The sequence below is a fragment of the Oryzias latipes genome, chromosome 6, assembly GCF_053564925.1.
Source record: "Oryzias latipes strain Hd-rR chromosome 6, Olatipes_Hd-rR_3.1".
NCBI classification, from domain to species: Eukaryota; Metazoa; Chordata; class Actinopteri; order Beloniformes; family Adrianichthyidae; genus Oryzias; species Oryzias latipes.
The window spans coordinates 26158141-26179727 of record NC_136242.1 but is presented as its reverse complement, the minus strand read 5'-3'; the positions used below and the strand labels follow the sequence as shown (position 1 = coordinate 26179727).

General features: G+C 39.6%; 1 protein-coding gene across 2 annotated transcripts in view; it reads right to left on the bottom strand.

Annotated features, from left to right (window-relative positions):
• Positions 1 to 21372, bottom strand: part of trim44 (tripartite motif containing 44) — a 43403-nt gene extending 22031 nt beyond the window's left edge. For both annotated transcript variants that reach the window (XM_011476307.4, XM_078948908.1), the window contains exons 1-5: positions 21095 to 21372; positions 19065 to 19663; positions 16845 to 16922; positions 7702 to 7992; positions 5391 to 5413 (exon numbers count right to left, since the gene is read on the bottom strand). In XM_011476307.4, the coding sequence (XP_011474609.1) occupies positions 5391 to 5413; positions 7702 to 7992; positions 16845 to 16922; positions 19065 to 19658 (986 nt within the window). In that variant the 5' untranslated portion in view covers positions 19659 to 19663; positions 21095 to 21372. The remainder of the gene's footprint in view (positions 1 to 5390; positions 5414 to 7701; positions 7993 to 16844; positions 16923 to 19064; positions 19664 to 21094) is intronic.
• Positions 21373 to 21587: the final 215 nt, after the last annotated feature.

The following is a 21587-nucleotide window of genomic DNA, read 5'->3' as shown; positions in this document are numbered from 1 at the left end:
TGGTCTTTTCATCTGCCCTATGTTTTATGCAGTGCCCAAAAGCGTACTTGCTTAAAGCTAAAGTGACAATGGAAGCAGTGGGAAAAAAGCTAAAGCCTCCTCTGAAGATCTGCAGACATATGCAGGCATGCATCATTACTTAAAAGCCCTGAGTACCAATATAAATCCACAAAGTGATTTCAAATTATACTGAATCCACTTCCTCTGGGGAGTGAGTGAATGTTTATGCTGGAGCCTGGATGACTTTTAAAAAGCTTGTGGCTTCACCTCCAGCATTGTTCTCTCTTTTCTTTAAATATGATAAGTCAGGCAAAAGGGCTTTTGTTTCCAAATTAATATTTAATTTTACAATTACCTTGTTGTTTGTGGATGTTTTTATTCAAAACTTGTTTTTTCATCCATAACTACTTCCATCTTGGGAACTTATGATCGGAACAATTTTTGTTTGATTTTTTTATTTTTTATGTTTGATTTCCAAAATTAGGTAAGATATATGTTTTGCGTATTACTAAACAACAACAAAAAACAACAAAATTGTTCAAATCCTTTTTTTTTTATTTGCTAATGAACAAGTTACAAGGGAGAAAAACCTTTTAGTTGGCTCATACTAGCCTGGTGTAATGTAAATAAAACAATAAATACTAAATTCTTCTTAAATTTAGCACTGAAATTGTTGACACTTTCAACGTAAACATGCTGGTCTGCAGTAGGGATGCAAAAATTCGCTTCCCCCTACGATTTGGTTAAATGGTGCAACATACGGTTCATTTTGAGTCAAGAATTGTGCCATCACTAGTACAGACTACATCAGCAGGAAGAATGAAGAATGACAGGCTTGTCGTAAATGGGCTTTTTGTGTTAATATATTAATTAATTAAAAAAAAGTGTTATTTTTAAATTCCTAAAATACTTTTTTAGTCTCCATTAACAATTAAACGCAGAATGTGGTTTATCGAGCTTTCATTGTTGTCCAGGTTAGGGCTTTTCAAAATAAAGAACCCAAATAACCTTAAAGAAGCTAGCTTTATTTTGAAGTTCCATTATGTAACATTTAAAGTGCTTTATACTGCCTGAAATGCAGTGTTTTCATTAGTGTAGAAATCAATATTTTGGACGGGGAGGGGGCAACTTTTTTCCCCTCTCTTTTAAAATGGGGCCACATCGATGTTGCTAAAGCAGTCAAAGGGCCACATTGGGGTAATTTAATTCAAACACGAGCACAGTTCATCAGCCATGACCAACACACAGCTGCCCAGAAATCACTTTGCTACCAATTTTTGGATTCTGCAATGCTGTTAAAACTAAGCTGGAAGACTTTCCGTGTGATTTTTATCTCATTTTCAACCTAATGACACATTTTTTATCAAGCAACACCTCTGTGTTAAAAAGTAATGGGTTAGCAGTGCTTTCTTTCATGAAAACATTCCATTAATGACTCGGCACCTCTGATCAAATGTGGTTAAATGATGAATAAACTGCTGTCTTATGAATTTGTTTAAATTCGCTTTGTAAAAAAAGAAAAAAAGAAAATGTAGTAATTGGGGTAAAACTGCTCTGAAGTAAAGCAGCTGTTACTGAATGATGTTGCTTAACAGAGTTTCTGAACTGTGGTTCTCCATGTTTTATGTATTTCCCTGCTCTAACACCTGGTTCTGCTCATCAGCTCTGCAGGGACCTGATAAGTGAGTCACAGTGGTTTGAACCAAGTTTGTTAATGCAGGGAAATACATCAAACATGCAAGACAGGGGTACTTAAGGACCAGGGCTGAGGAATTTACTTTATTTATTAAGCATATTTCACCAAACAAACCATTTCAAAGTGAAGTTTTTTTGCAATGACTGTTGAACTAAAACACACAAATGAACACTGGTCTAAGTGGTTTGGTCAACTCTTAGAAGTGCTGTAAAATATTGCCAATCGTTTCTCATTTCATGTCAAACTCAACAAAGTCTGTCAGGAAATCTTGATGTAAACCCCAGGTTTCTTTGTCAAAGTGTATTCTAAGTGTTGAAGTTATGTTTTAGAGAAACTGGAAGGTGTCCCCATGTGGTTTCAGTAACTAACAGCACCTGAAGGTCTTCCAACCAGGCCAAACCCTGCTTAGCTTTCAAAGCGCCAAATAAATTTCAGGTGTTAAACATTATCTCGTATATAAAGGTAAATCCTCTTTACCCATCTTTGTTGAGCCTTTATAAACTCACCAATACCTATACTAAGGGTTTAATGTAATACCAAAGAGCTGTCGAAGGAACAATCTACAGCAAAACAACTATGGAGAAAAATCAACAGCAGCTCCCGTAAATACATTTTAACCGATAAAATGCTATAATAATTTAAACACCCAACTATACATCAACAGTGAAGTGGACAGAAGGTGTTATTGCAATGTGTTAGATGCACAAACATCACAAACACACCCAAAACGTGGAAAATCCTAGAAAAAAAATTAAAGCCAAAATGTGAAATAAAATTTGCAATTCATGACATTAAAGGAAGCAGTAAAATGCTTAGAGAGGAGTAGGAGAGATTTATATTCAGAAGAGAGTACGTCTTGGCATGCATTGAGGAACTATGTTGAAAGGCGTAAGGAAGGACGAGGGGTTCATATTGATGAGCTTGTCCAAAAAAGATGCATGAGGGTGCAGGTTTGAAGTCCCGTAGGGATTCGGAGTACACTGCAGCGATATGGGGCTCAGACAGAGGATTAGTGTTTCTGCTCCATAATCAATTTACTGTCTGGATTCCACTGCACATAACCCTAAACATCCACTTGTCGCTTGATCCCCTGAAATCTCTCTTTGCTTCTCCTCACTTTGCCCTATTCCAGCTTCGATTCACGCTTTTGTTTGACTCACCTTCAGAGAACTCTAATCTCTGCCGCTCAACAAACATGAAACACAACAGAAAAATGCCCTTCTTCAATTTCATTCTTTTACCATCCTCTCCAGGCTTTCCCTTTCTCCTTAGCAATTCTCTCCCGTGTCATTTCACAGTACCCCCACAGATTGTGCACAGGCTGCATTTTTTAGCAAAATTAGGCACTTTGAGAGTAATTATACAGGCATGTGTTTGCTCCCACTGGTGTGCAATCAACCACGTCGAAGGGCAAACCATCCCAGCCTTCAACCCAAACTGTGGTAACCATCTGAACTACAGCTCAGGGGGTCATAATAGAGGCTCACCAATCAATAACATATTGCACGTTGGTTCTGAGCACCGCCTCTTGTTATGACTTTCCTTTGCTTATTAACAACACAGCCAATTCCCCCCAGAGAAGAAATGGAGCCCATTTCCCCAAAGCAGGCAGGAGAAAAAGTCATCAACAACACAAAATTAAAACCAAACTATTTTTTTTTCCATTCTTGACAGGAAACAAGCTTGTTTGTGTTAATCAAGTCTACTATATGCATAACAAGGTTATTTTTCTTTTGAGCATCAAGCTTAACTAAAGTTGAGAGAAAATGGGATCATTTTCCCTCAAGACAAATGCAGGGAAATTTACTGGAGGGGTTAGATTATAATTTAACCCTTAAACACAAGAGTGGTCACCAGCGATAGCATGATTAACACACGCTCTTTGAATTACTGGAACTATTCGACTGTCTTAGCAATTAACATAATTACTGTATTTTTCAAAATGTAAGCCACATTTTTTGCACTGTTTGGCCAGGAGTGCAACTTCTACTCAGGAGTGACTTTTAAGCGATTTTTGTAAAGATATTTGAGCTCATCTATTTGTTATTTTTCCAGTAACAACCAGTTGCCCCCTAATGTTTCCTGCCAAAAACCACTAGAGAGCACTGCAGGTATGTATCTGTATTTGGTACTGGGAGCAACACAAAAGAAGAAGTGCCATCCAAAACAAACATGGAGGAGACTCTGATCCTTTTCCTCCTTAACTTGATTTTACTCCCCAATGATGAGACACACATAACTCACTGAAATGTGATTGGATGAATGCAGGCTCATCAAAACAACTTTTAACATGATACAAATTGGTTTTCACTGTTTTCTTGACAATCTACATGTCGGAAACACTTAGCAGCCTATCTTCTTAGACGACGTCTTGCCAGTAACCGCCTTGCAGCAAAAATGGTGTGCCTGACGTTGATACAGGCGTTTAAAATTGGTCAGAAAAATAGAAAGTTTGAATGAACTACCCCGAGAAGGACTGCAAAGCACAGACTTCCAAAATTTATCTCTAGTTGCTTAGCCCTGCCCTCGTAATTCCTGACCAATGACCGAAGCGAGTTTTATTCACATGGTTTTGTTTACTAGCTTTGGTTCGAATAAGGAATTGCCACTTGATAACAGTCTGAATACAGACCAAACACAAGGGTCAGGACCCTATCTGGAGCAAATTAAGCAGACTGGGTCCGGAACAAACAGTTTTCCCACTCTGAATACACCTTTATACTCCGGTGCAACTTGTACTTGGGGAAATAAGGTTCAACGGATTCTGAAGCTGAGAAAAGCAGCTTTGTGCTTATATCCATCAAGGTCTTTCTTGGTTTTTTTTCTTGGTTTTCCAATCATTTTACTACTTCAAAGTGTTACTTCTGCAAAGTATTAAATATCATTACAAATATTGCTTTTCTCAGCTTCAGGATACATTGAAATTGTGTAAACGGTGGAAAAGTTCCGCTAATTCAAAGAGCATTAACACCGGTGCTACAGCTCTGGTTTTAAAGGGTTAAGGAATGAAAGCGTGTCCAAACAGCTAATGTGTTGAAGAAAGCCAGTGTGTTTGGTGAGGATTTAAAGGAAGTTTCACACCGATGGCTGATACAGATAAAGCTCAAACAGACTGTATAATGCATTACAGGAACGAACAAGACAGAAGCTGAAAAAAACCCAACACAGGTGCTTTAGTTTTTAGAGTTCTCTTACCCATGGCTGATGACACACCAACAGATTTACGATCACAGGAATGCATGATTAATATTAATTAAAAGAGAAACAGTTGAGCACACCACAAGGGGGTGTTTCGACATGCACCCTGGCGCACAGGCATTCGGAGCTTCATCCTGACAGATCCTATTTTAGGGGTCTTTCATGGGCTCAGGCAGACTGTCACCTCTGCTGCACTGATGTGACTCGGGCCCATTTGGAGTCACAGCAGGCTCAATGTGTGCGTAGAGAGTTTGTCAGACATTACACAGGAAAACAGATGCATAACTGTCAAAGGTAGGAATGCATACACACACATTTATAATGCAAAGAAACCCAAACTTACAACATATGTGCACTTTTGGAAATACGCAGTATAAATACTTGTTAGTCCCCTGGTATATATTCCAGCAAGAACCTGAGGTATTGAAAGGTCCTCAGAGGCAGCTGACCTATCTTGCTATAAAAAGGTGAATATGAATCACACTGGCAGTCTTACCTTGGTCTGGCCTCAATGTTGTGCTGAAAACAAGGACAGAGAGAGGGAGGGGATGTGAGAAGGACGGAGAGATTTAAACATTTCAGATCGTTGCACAGATGTGGTGGTTACTGGAAGAAAAGCAGGTAAATCGTTAACAAAATACAACAACAAAAAACATTAGCTATATACCATTACCATTTCCACCCAACATCCTAATCATAAACTTCAGATGCACAATCCTCCCCAAAGTCACTCATACCCCTGAGGTAGGAATTACTTTAGGCAGGACCGTATACCAAATTGGTTTATTCCCTTAGAATGCGAGTACTTTCTAATAAAACTCCATCACATTCTCAATAACCTAAATTTACAACTGAGGACTCTGTGGATCCACAGGTAAGATCTGACACATGTGCAGTGGTGCGTTAACATAACTACCTGTCTATTGGTCATACATTTCCAAACACGTTTTAATACGTTCTCCAGTAGTAACTTACCGTGATTCAAGTGAGTTACCATTCAATTAGTGTCACTTTGAACTCGGCCACCACGGATTTCTTAGCAAAAAGCAATCTGCACATGAGTTACTACCAAATACTACAGCCTCTCCAGTCAAGCTCAGCAGGGAACACTTACACCTCCTGTTTTGACGATGGAGCAAAAATATAACAAGTGACAAATGGACCGAGGGGGTTATTTTCATTTAGGGCCTATAAGCAGTAAAAAGCCTTCCTGGTATGTTTAAATGAGACCTGCAGGAATTTGGCCTTCCAGTCAGTGAGAAGGCATAAAATGTAGTTATATTGGTGATGACATCGTCACAATCGCCAAGACCTACTACAGGTGTGTCTATATCTAGGTATAACATATCCTTTAACTTGAGAACAACACATTGATGGAACAGAGTGAGGTAAATGGAGTCAACTGGCCATTATTCACAGCAAAAAAAAAAAATGAAATCTGGTTTCAAAATGTGAGAATTTTTCATTGACTTAGACCATAGAAGTATAGCATGGTTACAGGATCTTCATATGTTTACATTTCCACTTTGAGGTAGTTTTTTTATTTGTTTATATCAAGGCTTTTAATTTTTTCTCAGCTCAAATTTGAATATATAGATTTATGTGATTTTTTAATTTGCAGGTGGATGAACCTGTAGATGAACTCAACAAAGTCTTGCTTTACTTTGTCCATCCCAATCACCCTTTTTGGAAAGCTGTAAAAGTGGGCGGAGTAAAAACACATTTTACCCAACTCACTTTAGACTTCATTGGAACCATTTTGAACTCTGTAGGTGATGTCAGAGATCCAGCATTGATCACAGTTTTAACATTTTTATAGAATTTAATTTACTACCTTTTCTCTTTCCATAGTGTTTCTAAAATGATGCTTTAACTGTTTATGACAGTAACGGGGTTGAATTCAATTTAGTCATTAAGTCAGTTCTAGAAATTGCTTTTCAACTGGTGAGGTGCTTTGAGTTTTTTCTCATTTTGTAATCGCCAGTTATTTCAAATGCAATTGAGAGGATAACCATTTAAGTTTAAGTCCATTAAAGAATGCTATCTTCTTGCAAATTGTTTTTTCAAAAGATCAAATTATTGTAATACAGGCTTAAGATAAAAAAACAACAACCGAACAAATAAAACCACTCAACTACATTCAACTGTGTCACGGCTTTTGTATGTCTTCCAAGAATCTTCTTAAAAATTGCTTCCAACTACAAATGCCCGTAGACTAACCCCAATTGGTTAATCTTTGAGTCAGTGTTTCATAACAAACAAGACCAAGAACAGAATGATAGTGGATTTAGAGATTTTAACATTAGAAAGGACTGGGCTGGCTCATATGTGTTTGATTTTTTCTCCTGTTATTCAGTACATAATTCATTTCAATTGTATAAAAAGGGAAAATATATTTTTTATTTAAAATCTTTGTAGAGGTTTCAAACATACAAACTGGGTGAGTGATGACACTAAAACCTTTAAGAAACTGACATGTAGAAAAAAAGTACATGAAAATGGAAAATTTGTGATAAACAGAAGAACTCCAGCAGTTTGAGACGTTTGCTGTGGTTTTTGTTATTTTAAACGACACTGTAATGTGCTTTGAACATGGACTGTTGAAACCCTGCTGGTTATGTAAAGTTGAATTATATTAATGTGTAATAAATGGTGTCTCACCCCTAAAAACTTAAATGTAAAACTAAATATTGCATTTAATGTTGAATTTAAACTCAACTGGACAGTATTTCTTTTTGCAGTGATTTGTATTTCTTGTGTTTAAGAACCATTTTCGGGTTGCCATAAAGGAGGAAAGTTCTCCTCACCAGCATTCTGGCTGGTCCAGCCACTGCTGCCAGGACCTCTGCGGGTCCCATGGGCTGCTCCACAGCTTCGGCCTGTTCCAGCAGGCACAGCTGCTGTGTGATGTTGTCCATTTCTTCTTGCAGTTTCTCGGTTTCGGAAGTGATCTCAGCGATTTTTTCAGCGGCAGATGCTGTGAGAAAGGCTTCTTTGAGGTCCACCAGGTGAAGGGTCCTCCTCTCCTCTAGATGTACCAACTTCCGAAGTTCATCAAACTGACTGTTAACGTACTCTTCAAGTTCCTCTTTGGAGATCTAAAACATGCAGAACGTGCAAGAGATAGAAGAGACAATAATTATTTAGAGCAAATTATATTTAAAACACTTTTTTCTGTAATAGATACATATGAATACCCTTCCACAGGTCACTAATTAATAGCATAAAAACAATGCCATGCATTTCATCAGCAGATGTGGACTCCCTGCTAAATTTTGGCCATCTGTTCGACTTTCAGATTTGCTCACCAAGATACCTTTTTTAATTCCGTACCCAGTTCCCAAGCTTCCCTTTAGCCACGACTCATTACTTTAAAACACCTCAATAAACAAACTCCTTCCAAAAAGTCCTTCCCATGCAAATGGAAATTCCTAATAACTGCTTCAATATGCACACGTTAGCTGCTCGGACTCCCTTCATCCCTGGAGCAGAATTTCACTTTTCCTTTCTATCTATTTCATCTTGTCGCTCTTAGCTTTCCTCTCCTCAGTGAAGCAAAGAATCATCATCTTTACAAAGGTTGGCAGAGCAGCTGCCCTAAAGGGCGCAGAGTTTTATCATGTACTGTATTTTTGCAGTTTCGGCACAAGCAATCAGATTCTCCAATTGCACATTAAACCAGACAGAAGAGATAATGCTTTTAATCTGCATCTTTATTAGTACAAGGCCAGAAAAACATGGATATCAATTGTCCTTAGTGAGACAGTGGGAGTTACTAAATATCTGTTTTAGGAAGGATACAATTCTTTCTCTCTTTACCTTTATTTCTGATGAATGAGAACATTGTGCCAGTAATGGAACGCTTAACGATCCCCTTTGACAAGAGCCCAGTGGAGAGAGTGAACAGCTTCCGATACCTCGGTGTCCACATCACGCAGGACCTGTCATGGTACTGTCACATCAACACCGTGGTGAAAAAGGCCCGGCAGCGTCTTTACCACCTTAGACACCTGAGAGACTTTAGATTGCCCTCTTTGGTGTTTAGAAACTTTTACTCTTGCACCATAGAGAGCATCCTGACGGGAAACATCACAACCTGGTTCGGGAACAGCACCATGCGGGACAGACGAGCTCTCCAAAGGGTGGTGGGTTCAGCTGAGCGCATCACCCACACCGAGCTCCGTGACCTACACTCAATCTACGGCAGGCGGTGCTGGACCAGGGCCAGGAAGATAACAAAGGACCTCAGCCACCCCGACAACGGACTGTTCTCGCTGTTGCGGTCAGGAAAGCGATTCCGCTCTCTGAAGGCTAACACAGAGAGACTGAGAAGGAGCTTCTTCCCGCAGGCGATACGGACTCTTAACCAGTAATCATGGACACTATACACACAAGCCACTTTCACATGTCACTTTTAGAGCATATTTGCACACATTCGGACATTCTGTTTTTATGTTTTTATATTTGTATATTCCTATATTTTATATCTATTTTCCTATTCATATTGATATTCTTTCATGTTTGAGGTCGCGGGCGGTCGCCTAAGCATTTCACTGCACATTGTACGCTGTATGATTGTGTGTGTGACAAATAAAATTTGAATTTGAATTTGATAAAAAATTGGGTTTTTGAAAATTTTTACATGTCGTGACATTTTTCTGATGAAGAGGATATAATAAGAAGAACAGGCTAAAAATTGCATAGTGGAGTAGGGTTGTGTGGACGATACCATCGTCCATCGTGATGGCTGACTGACATCATGATAGAGAGACACCATTGTGATGCCACGCCCCCGCCGCACTGCGAGTTGACACCATAAGCCGCGGTAACATGTGCAAAATATCTTGATCGGATCAATGGTCGGATTAGAATTCAACCGTGTACATGGGCCCAGAAAAACGTTTTCCGATTATAACAAACGTTCACACGGTCACACTTTTGGTCAGAATAAATCATTCGCACATGCGCAGTAGTGTTTGAAATACCAGAAGAGGAAATGAGTTCCGCAGAGAGGCTATATACATAGATATCTGGCAGCTCCATAATATCCTCGATGATTTTCTAAACGTGCTTTTATTAATGTTACGGTTATTATGAAGCGCCTGTTCGCTCATCATTTTAATTTTAATCCGTGTGGTCAGTGCTTTTTTCTGTTGAAGAACGGAGCCGGAAGAAGCCAGGACTAAGAGAGGCTAACATGTGCTAACAACATTTAGCCTTTGATGAACATAAAATCCATGCGGGAAATGCTGCAATCTGCAGGGAATAACATCAGCCGTTTTTTTGTCAGGACACCACTGGAAACACAAATCCACGATTGTTTGAACTGTTTCTAAGGACTGCGCGACATTTCTGCTTTGAAAAGCTCACACACCGCCCCAAAGCCACTGTGTGAGCTGACGGTCTGAGCTCTGCACGGACACACACTTTTACCGGGAGACCCGGTTCTCCTGAGTTCGGTAGCTCGTTCACCTAGAGCTGCGGGACGGATCGCAGTCCGAAGTCTCCCACACATAGCGCACACGTAACAAAGCATCCTCCCTTCCCCTCAAACACAAAGTCTGTCTGCTCTGCTCAGAGACACTGTCGCTCGGTCTACTTGACTAATCAAGTGCAGGAGCAGGCTACTTCTTTTCTATTTTCTTTTTTTTTTTTTTGTAAAAGTCACTTCTCTCAGTTTATACTGGATCATCGCGGATGAGTCATTAGTTGGGAAATGAAATAAATGAAGTAATAAACTAAAATAACGCATAATAATCATATGATAAAGAAAAATTTTAAATAGCCCCTTAGCATATTTTGCTATAATTTGCTATTAACTTGGAATTTAACAAAAAAATAAAATAATAAAGTAAGCAGAAAAGTATTTTTTATATCCCTCAATGCATCAGTGTTTCCTTCTATCTCCTAAACTTATCTCTCCGTTCTATACATTAATTTTCAGGTACTATTTGGCAGGGTCATGGTGGGATTCAGAGTTTCTGTGGAGCAAGTTCTCTCTGTCATTGCCTAAGTCTAAAAATGTGCCCAAGCTGCAAAAAAATGCACATTCATGCACACTAATCTTCATTTGCATGGCTGCAAGCTGAGGCCGTAAAAAAGGCCTCTGGAGAGGCAGCAGAACATGCTTACACTGGCAAAGATGCTGTAAAGATGGACAAAGAACAACAAAAGAAGAAAAGCCCTGGCTGGACGTCAGGCTAGTATTTTTATTTTTAAAAGATCTTTTTTTTATTTTTGAAGAATTTAGGACATGGATTTAGATGAGTACACAAAGGATTTTAATTTTATTTTATGGTATCAGCAGCTGCCATTGATGGGTTATAAAAACAAGAATCCTGACAACTGTAAAGTAGCAACAGGAAATGACTTATATTTGATGTGGAATTTATGACCATCTCTAAAAAAGATTTAAAAGAATGTTGATGAAGAATCTACTGAGCCCTAGAAATGACAAAAAAAACTAGTTTTGGCCAAAAATTAGCATTTTGTTGCATCAATTCAGTATTTTGTGGCTAAATAGTGCCATTTTATTGGCATTATGTACACACAAATGACCATTTTGTGCGTACAGATTTTGTGTACATAAATTACCATTATGTAGATGCAAATTAGAAATTTGTATACACAAACTTATTATTTTTTGTGGGCATAAATTAGTATTTTGTGGGCAGAAGTTAATATTTTGTGGGCATAAATTAGTATTTTGTGGACACAAACTAATATTCTGTGGCATTTTGAGGGCACAAACCAGGATTTTATAGGCACGAATTTGCATTTTGTGTAGACAAATTAGACTTTTATGTGGAAAAGTTGGCATTTTATGCAGAAAAATTGGTATTTTGCAGTAACAAATTGGTATTTTGTGGGCACAAATAAGCATTTTGTATGTGCAACTAGTAGGACTTAAAGATAGTAAAATACTACATTTATTTACACAAAATACTAATTATTATAGTTTTTATATGCGGGAAATGCTGCAATGTTGTTAGCGCGTGTTAGCCTCTCTTAGTCCTGGCTTCTTCCGGTGTGGGTACCGGATGTTCTCGGGTTGCCGGATGTTCTCGGGGTCCTTCAGGGTCCTTCCAATGAGTTATATCACTAGAGGAGACATCACGTGGTTCCTCATTGGAGGAGAGCACCGCCATCTTGGTGAGGTCAAGTTTTGAAGACCAAACCACTTTTTATAACATTTAATAAAGAGCTCTGTTTTTACTTTAAATCACTTCATTATATGAAAAAGAAGAATGGCTTGAAATTGCTTAGTTTTGTTCAGAAATACAAACTTCACGAGTACCCCTAACTTAACTAGTATAGAAAAAGCACTGACCATACAGATTAAATTATATTATAGTTATACAATTTTTTCTTTTTTTTTTAATCTCATGTCCTGTGTTCTGTAAGAATCAGACCCGCAAGACAGAAAAATGTTCACAATTAATCCTACTTCTATGACGGCACGTTGGGACAAAATGTCTGGGAAGGGCAAATTAGCAAAGATTTGCAATCACCATTCTCTGAGAATTCTGATTATGTTGTTGATTCTGAGAATGAGTAACTGCTATTTTTTTTTTTTTTTAGAAAGTCACTATTCTGTTTCATTACAAAAAAAGACTAACTAAACTTACAAAAACAGAAGCCTTCATTTAAAATTGTAGTAAAACTCAAATTCTAAATGGATATTAAAAACACAGAAACTAGGGGTTGCAGACAATGTTACAAGTAAAACCAAAAATGAGGCAGATTTGAGAGGGGCTGTGTTTTCCAACCTTTCAGATCTTTTTGAAAAGCAGATATAAAATGAGTTCACCCGTTCATTAAAGTCACTGCAGCAGCAGATCAGACTGCATTTGGAAATGTTAAAATCTTTGGAAAATGTTAAAACGTTATTTGTCAGCAAGTAGATGCATCAAAATGGAGCGGAGCAGAGACAGTCTATGACCTTGCTATTTCGTGTGGCTCACCTGCATGCTGCATGCCCCCTACAGGTTTAGCCCATTTTCTGCCCCCAATAGCCCCCATCTACCCATAACAGCAGTTGTAACTAAGTCAAAAAAATGCAGTTGCTTTAACTATTTTTTCTAATAAAAAATGTGCTTTTCAATTCCCTTTGGAAAATGGCCACAGCCTCAGATATTTTCAATCCCATCGCCTACAGCAAAGTGCCTAATCAAGCAGGCTGTATTAAATCAGCTCATCTAAAAGTGTTGCATCTTCCTGCTTCACTTCCCCCAACAAGAAATTCAGAGCTCCTCTCCGATGAAGTCTTTCAGGACATCAATAACACGCAGTTTGACCTCCGCCGGCTCCCCCTCTGTATCTTTGCCTTACACACACACACATGCACACACACACCCCCACACACACACACACACACACACACACACACACACCTCCTCAGCAGGAGCAGTCAATCTGGTTGTTGCCTGTCATGCATAACAAGAAGCACTGACATTTGAAAGAGCACAAAAAACGTATAATGCTCTCTAAAAGTGTCAAGCAAGATGCTTTTTGCCTAAAATATTGTGACCTGGAAAAACATTGGTGCAAAATAGAAAGTTCGAGAAGCCCCTGATGCAGAGCTGATATTTCCGTTTGATAACATACCTGAACTCAAAAGGGGGGGGTTCTGGCTGTCACAAATACCAGCATCTGTCACAGGCCAGTCAAATTAACCTTTTATGTTATGCGTAAAAGTCACAGACATCTCTGCAGGTCTTTGGCAATGCTTTGTTGGTGCCGTGGCTCTCCAAAGGTTTAAAAAAAAAGTAAAAAATACATTTAAAAACTTAAATCGTCAGTGGGGGGGGGGGTGGGGGTGGAGGATTGCTAAGGCCATAGTGGAACATTCTTGATCCCGTCTTTCATTGCTCCACCTCTAACTGCACAACCTCCAAACTGCAGGCAGTCAGGTTTGATTTGCAAAGGCAGAACATGCCCCCGACTACAGCGTTTGTAATGAAAATACAGAAACTGTTTTCATGCTCGACTTGTCATGAAAATTCAGTTTGAGCTGCAATTGTTGTGGTTGACATCAAGAGAAATGCGACTGCATGCGAAATGCACAAGGTGCCCTGTTTTGCAGATAGCAACCTGAAGGAGTTTTGAATACCGAAAGCAATGTTATGATCATGATTTTGAGGACAAAGACAATCAGACTCAAAGATGGAAAGTTCTCGTCTCCGTGTTTTAATAACTTCTCCTGAACTGTCTTTTGCACAGCATTCCAGCATTGCAAGGATGCAAGCGACGTAACATCTAATAATGAGAAGGCAGCTTTGCTGCTATAGAGTTCAGGAGAAATTGGGCATTTTAGGTTGCTTCACTTAAGTTTTTTATTTTTAGAATCTAAATAAAAAGAAGATTGGAACTGCATTAATTTTTTCTTTTTATCTAATTATTGCAAAGGCAAAAATCAACACAACACATGGTAATTCAAATTAAACATTTGTAATCTCCAAGTAAAAGTACATTTATTTAATTGTTATGGTTAAAGTGGAAAAAATCCAAAGGGATTATGTATGTTTGTGATTTTTGTGCCTATTCCTTTTTTCAAAAACAGACATCTGGTTTTATGACAGATGGCTGACCCAAAAAAGTAAAATCAGTTGAAACCTAAAAATAAATCCAATTATGTTGTGCTTGAATTCAAAAAAATGTGTTTGTAGTGATTTGACATCATGTTCATGACATGTAGACTTTTTCTGGATCCTTTTCTCCATACATCTATCACAATTCCTTCACGGCTTTCTGCTTTGACAACTAAGATAAAAGAGCAAATGACTGCTTACTTAGCCATCCTCTGGTGACTTCCTATCCGTGTTAAACAGAGTGTTTCAGATTGTTTTTGAGTTAATAAAAATAGGTGTCATTATCCATTTTTGCAAACATTTTTCGTGAAGATCCACTTCAATCATCTTTTGATCTCTTTTTAAAGTGTTCCAAGTGGTCTTTTAATTGGGATTATGACGCTTTTTTGTGAAAACCAAAAACTAAGGTTAGTTTTCTAGGACACAGTTTTTAGTGTCATTAGAAAAACATCTCTAAATTGTAAGCAGAACTGTTGGAGAGGAGCAACTGCTTCCCATTGCTGAGAGCTCTCTGTCTGCACGCTCTCCCGCTACCTCACAGCCCCTCAATCCCCACTTCCAACTTAACTTTACCGGTGCAACAAAAATGGCGAGCAATCTTGGAGCTATCTAGTCGTATAGTTTGGAGCCGGATGCCAGCTCGGACCAGGAAAACAAAGACATTTATCGATGTAGTCGTCTACAAGTGGATGCATCAGTATGGAGCACAGCAAAAGCTTTTGGTCCGCCCAGCTTATGCTCTACAGAATTAATAAAATCTTTTTCAAAGGGAATTCTTTTCGTCTGCTCCTGATTTCCAATTATTTGAATAAAGAAATACTCATTAATGCAATTTAAGGTATTTAATTTTATTAATATACATCCTCTGATCAGAAAAATTCTACAAGAACATGTTAAAAACACCAAAAACACTATTTTCAGAGTGGATACTTTTTCCACTAAAGGTTTTCATCTTTCTCTACTTAAACAGAAGATCTTTTTTAGGACATGTTTGGATTTTTGCTTCCATAACAGCTTTTTACAGTGGAAGCCAGGCTTAGGAAGAAGGTGGAGATTTGTGAGCAGCAGTATGGTTTCATGCCCCGTAAGAGCACCACTGATGCCATTTTTGCTTTGAGAATGTTGATGGAAAAGTACAGAGATGGTCAGAAGGAGCTGCATTGTGTGTTCGTAGATTTAGAGAAGGCGTATGACAGGGTGCCGAGGGAGGAGCTGTGGTACTGTATGAGGTCGTCTGGAGTGGCAGAGAAGTATGTCAGAGTAGTTCAGGACATGTATGAGAGAAGTATGACGGTGGTGAGATGTGCTGTAGGTCAGACAGAGGAGTTCAAGGTGGAGGTGGGACTACACCAAGGATCAGCTTTGAGTCCTTTTTTGTTTGCTATGCTGATGGACAGGCTGACAGACGAGGTAAGACAGGAATCTCCCTGGACAATGATGTTTGCGGATGACATTGTAATTTGCAGTGAGAGTAGAGAGCAGGTGGAGGAACAGCTAGAGAGGTGGAGGTTTGCTCTGGAAAGAAGAGGCATGAAGGTCAGTCGTAGTAAGACAGAATACATGTGTCTGAACGAGAGGGATCAAGGTAGAAGCGTTAGGTTACAGGGGACTGAGGTGAAGAAGGTGCAGGAGTTTAAGTACTTGGGGTCAACAGTTCAGTGTGATGGGGGGTGTGGAAAAGAGGTGAAGAGGCGAGTGCAGGCAGGTTGGAGCGGGTGGAGGAAAGTGTCAGGAGTGTTGTGTGACAGAAGAGTGTCAGCAAGACTCAAAGGAAAGGTGTACAAGACAGTGGTGAGACCAGCTCTGCTCTATGGGTTAGAGACGGTAGCAGTGAGACAGAGACAAGAGGCTGAGATGGAGGTAGCGGAGATGAAGATGTTGAGGTTCTCCTTGGGAGTGACCAGGTTAGACAGGATAAGGAACGAGTACATCAGAGGGACGGCTCATGTTGCCTGTGTTAGCGACAAAGTCAGAGAAGCCAGACTGAGATGGTTTGGACATGTTCAGAGGAGGGATAGTGGATATATTGGTAGAAGGATGTTGGAGATGGAGCTGCCTGGCAGGAGGGCAAGAGGACGGCCAAAGAGGAGATATATGGATGTCTTAACAGAGGACATGAAGTTGGCTAATGTTAGGGTAGAAGATGTCCATGATAGAGTGAGGTGGAAAAGGATGATTCGCTGTGGCGACCCCTGATGGGAAAAGCCGAAAGAGAAAGAAGAACAGCTTTTTACAGTACCTTTTTTGGAGTACTGCACATAAATAAAAGTCTTTTGTGTGCAGGTAAACCGGCTCTCTGGTCTGCATTACCTTTGATAACAGTCAAAAGCAAGTTGTGATAACAGAGCGGTTGCACTCACGTCTGGGCTGGTCCACTTGATTTTGATCCTTTCTGCCATCTGCTGTGTGTATCCTAACAGGTCAGAGCCCTGCTTGCTCTGCAGAGACACACAAAACACAAACAACAGAGAAAACCCCAAATGAAAAAAAAAAAACACTGCATCCACACACAGCTTTCCTCTTTGGAGCTTCAGCAAAAACACAAAAAACAGCTGGAAGTTGTCTGCATCCTCTTTATGAAGCTGAAAAAGAATTGACCGTACATGGAACTGGACCGAGTGAGCGTGGCGTCACCCGTAGGATCTGACTTGCTTCTGGCTCCAACTGAATGAAGTAAATTCAGTCGACTTTTTTTTCCAGGTATGGATGTTGCCATATTGGAACCAGACATTGTCAGAAAGCAGTGATTTGTTTTATGTCAACCATTCTCGCCAATCAGGAGTGAGCTTGTTGGAAGTCCGTACCGCTATCACTGGAAAGTGGCCAACACAAAATTTGTCACTCAAGCGTTTTGAATGTTTGACGACATTGACCACAAAAAAAAAAAAAAGAAATCGTGAAAAATGAGGATTAGCAAGAACGTGTTAAAAAAAAAGTAGAACAAGAATGTTTATAATAGTGACTAAGTAATAGTTGTCCACTTCTTATATTCAGTCAATGGTTGGTACACAGATTTAGGTGTACAAATAAAAGCTGATGTTTTAAAAAACTGTTTTAGGAAACAACATATATAAGTATATAAAGTACCCCTGGGGTATGTGTGACCTTCTTTGCTATAAGTTCATCCATAAGTGCTGTTAGAGCGCAAACAGAAAAGTGGTAATTTGCTTTTGTCTACCACACGTGCTACAGAGAAAGAAACCAACAGTGCAGAGGTAATAAGAATCAAAAAGAAGTCCTCCAAAAATGTGATCAAGATTTTCTGAATTTGACTTCCATACAACATAATTATTGGTGTTTTTGATGCCTGTACTTATCTTAAACAGTGTAATGGATGTAGCTTCAGAGCTGTGTAATGAATCAAGCCAAGACTCTTCTCCACTTTGACCCCCAAAACACAGAACATTTAAACTCTTAATGAGAACACTTTCTCCATTGAACGCATTTATTTTGGAGGCAGAGAAGCAGAAAAGGGTTATGTCCAAGTTCCTAAAAGGCTTTACTAGGAAATTAGCCATTTTGGGAAAAAATAAATAAAAAAATATCAGACTTAGACGAGAGTAATGTCTCTGGGTAACACCATTTTAACCCCCACACTGACCAGCTAACAGAGAATTCAATTAGTTGTTGGATTTCTACTGCTTTACTTTGATATTATGGTGAATATGTAGGCTTTGATGGTGTCCTAATTTCCTCACTACTTATACAGGGCGTTGGCCATTCTGTAGGGCTATCCGTATCTACAATTTGAAAATCCAGCTCTGAAAAAAACTAGTGTGCATTGATGCTCACTAAATTGGCAAATCATTTAAAAACCTCTTTTTTTTTAATGTTGGCAGAGTCAAATAAATTAACAAGCATGACTGTGTACACTGTATATACGGAACAGAAATCTGCATTGCAGTGAAAACGTTTATGCAATCCCTTACTTTAAATGCTTTTATTGAATAAACATCAGGCAAGTCTTATTTAAAGGACATTTACTTTTTCTTATAGATTCCTTTACTTGCTCTATAAAATCCTCTGATCTGACTTTTTCATTCAAATCAAATCAAACTTTTTTTTTTTAAAAAAAAGCACTTTTCCTGCTTTGAGCAGCTCAAAGTGTTTCACAGTTAGAAACAGACTAAAAAATAAAACAGGTAGCCAACATAATTTCAAATGAAACCAACCCACCCCTTTTCTCTCCCCCCTACTCTCCATGACCCCACACACAATGCCTATATGTTTTTTTAATGGGCATCATAGCATTATAATTACCACAAACCTTATAGTCCTAGTATCTGCAGTGTTACGCTGCATTGAACCCATTAAGTGAGCTTGATGAAAAATGTCACTTACAGAAATGAGAAAAGGAAGAGGCCATAGTCGGCACAAAGCCAAATGGACGATAAAGAAAAATCTAAACCAATTTCCATTTCACAACTTTCAATGATCATCCTTCTGAGCGCATAATTAGATTAATTTATTAATTGAATGTTAGGCCGCCTAAGTGATCATTACTGGATTTTTTTGTGAGGTTAGTGAAGCAGGACAGAGTAAACAATAACTCACTCACAACTCTTTGGAGTGTAACTTACCTTCTGCAATGCATAGGCTTCATGCAGGGTGATGATCTCGTGGCCCTTGTGCTCCCCCTGCACAGCACACACCACACAGATGATCTTCTCGTCGGCTTTACAGTAGAGCGAGCCTTCCTGGCCGTGCTCCTTGCAGCGCAGCCTCTCAACTGTCACAATGTCCCTGTCCTTCTTTTCAGCATCGGGTCCTGCCCCGGCCCCCTCAGCCTCTTCAGCAGGCTCGTCATGCTGGTGTGACGGACTTTGTGCTGCTTCTGCCTCTCCGCCGTCGCCCCCGTTATCTAGTGCAGCCCCCTGATTTGCACCGCCTCCTCTGGCCTTCTCCTCAGTTTTGCCCCTATCTGTGGAGTCTTTCTCTGTAACTGGACCGTTGGGCTGTGTCTCTTTGAAGTCATAAGGCACCAATGTGTGACATGTGCTGCTGCAATGCTCGTCAGCGTGGACGGGGCAGAAGGCGAAGCTGCAGATGTGGCACACAAGGGTTGCTGGCTGGGCCTCATCGGGCTCACATGCGTCGCATGATCCGTCCATCTGTGGCAGCTCCTCCTGATTCGGCCCCATGGCTCCTTCCAGAAGTTCCCCTTTGTGGTCCATAGCGGCTGAAAAAAGGAAAACTTTAAAGCTACACAACGGACATTTGACACCTGTTCAGGCCCACACTGGACAAGCAGGGAGTCAGGGAGGGGCTTCTTCTTCTTTTGCTATTGTTTACTAGCGTTTGTCCACAACCCAAAGTTGGAAGAGGCTTGGTGTGAAATGTCAAAGCAGTGCAAATCTTGCTCCAGGCTTTTACAGCTTTATTCTGACAAATGAGAGACTTGGTGTCATATCTTTTAGACTGGGCACAAACTGTGATCATTATTTTTTTCCACCATGACCAATGATTGGCTCTTCCGTGTATTAAGGGAAGCCATCCATAATATCATTACAAGATCTAGGTCAATGGTTGGTCAAAGTTTGACCTGGTTTAACTGGCAACACGTGATCAATGGCTGCACATTTTGGACATTGAACCCAAAAAATGATCTTAGAAACTGGCATACCTAAGAGACCTTTCATTGGAAGTGGCCACTTGAATGCGTGTTGCTGAGGGCAGTGTGAGCCTAGCTTAAGAAACTCCTCAAGAGTGAAGGGCAGCAGACCTACTACTGTCATTAAAAAGTGTTTCCAATGCTCTGTTAATTATGATGATGTTGTTTTTAGTCTACATAAAAATAAAGTCATTTTCTAGGACATAGTTTCTGCAGAGACCCAGTACTTCATTAGTAATTCTCCTCTGAGTTGTGGGCGAAATCTTTGGGACAGAGTAACCCCGCCCCCGTTCCCCTCTCTGTTGCTGAGAGCTTGGAGCAGGTAGCTTACATCACAATCTTTTAAAACTTTATTTTTTTAATCTGCTCCTTTATCACCAGGATTTGAGCGTAATGTTCTTAATACATGTCCTTCATAATCAGAAAAATGCAACAAGAAAATAAAAAACTAAACAAAACACACACAAAAAGAAAAAAAAAACAGGATTTTCATTGAATTCCAGTCAGTGTTGGGAAAGCACAAGATTCACAGCCTAAACTTTGATAAGAATTTTGCAGAGTTGGCAATAATTTGGCATAAGAAGCTAAAGTCCACAACAGTTATGCTCACACCAGCTGAGCTGCAGGACTGTGGAAGTGTAAAAACAAGAAAATCCACTGGTCCCATCTGCAAAATGTCTTGCTTTCATTTTCTCACTGACTGAGCCACAGGACTCAGGTGTTCTTCTAGGAAGGAGCCTGCCCTCCTTACCTGTCCTCACTGACTCTGACCTTTTACCTCTCACCTTTCAGAAAAGGGACATGTCATACTCCATTGGATTCATTTCATCCCCTCCTGTCCTGTCACTTTCTCCCCTGAGCTCACCTCTTCTTTCAGCTGTTTGGTGCTTAGCCACGGCGGACTCGAACAACACTGAGACTGAGAGGAAAACCTGCTTTTGTTCCACAGCCTGCCTCTACCTCACTGTAGAGCCAACAAACATTTAGGTGTTCACTTACTTGTCAGAGTATTCCTGTCCTCCTGCTCCAACTTTCAGGCGGCTTTGCTAACTATTGTTAGCAGAATTAGCTTGAAAGCTAGCTTCCTAAGCTCATTTGTGGTCGCTTTTAAAATCTGGAGACACAGTCTAATGTCTTCAGGGTTTTTTCTTTGTTGACGGCGGAAAGAGCTATATTTTCTATCTTTTCACTTCCTCGTTTTCAACACCTGCAGTTGGTTTGTTTTCCACTTCCTGTTAGCAGCGTGGACTGATGACGACACAGACGCTCAGAGGCAGGGAGGGAACCAACCAGCTCAACCTACAAAAAAAGAAAAAGAAAAAAAGAACCAGCTCAACCTAAAAAAGAAAATAAATAAATAAAATAAAATAAAAAGAACCAGCTCAACCTTCCTCTTCTAAGAAAACTGTGTACTGTAAATATAATTATTATTATTTTTGTTATAATATTTTTTGTACTCTCTTTTTATATATTTTAACATACTTTATTTTCT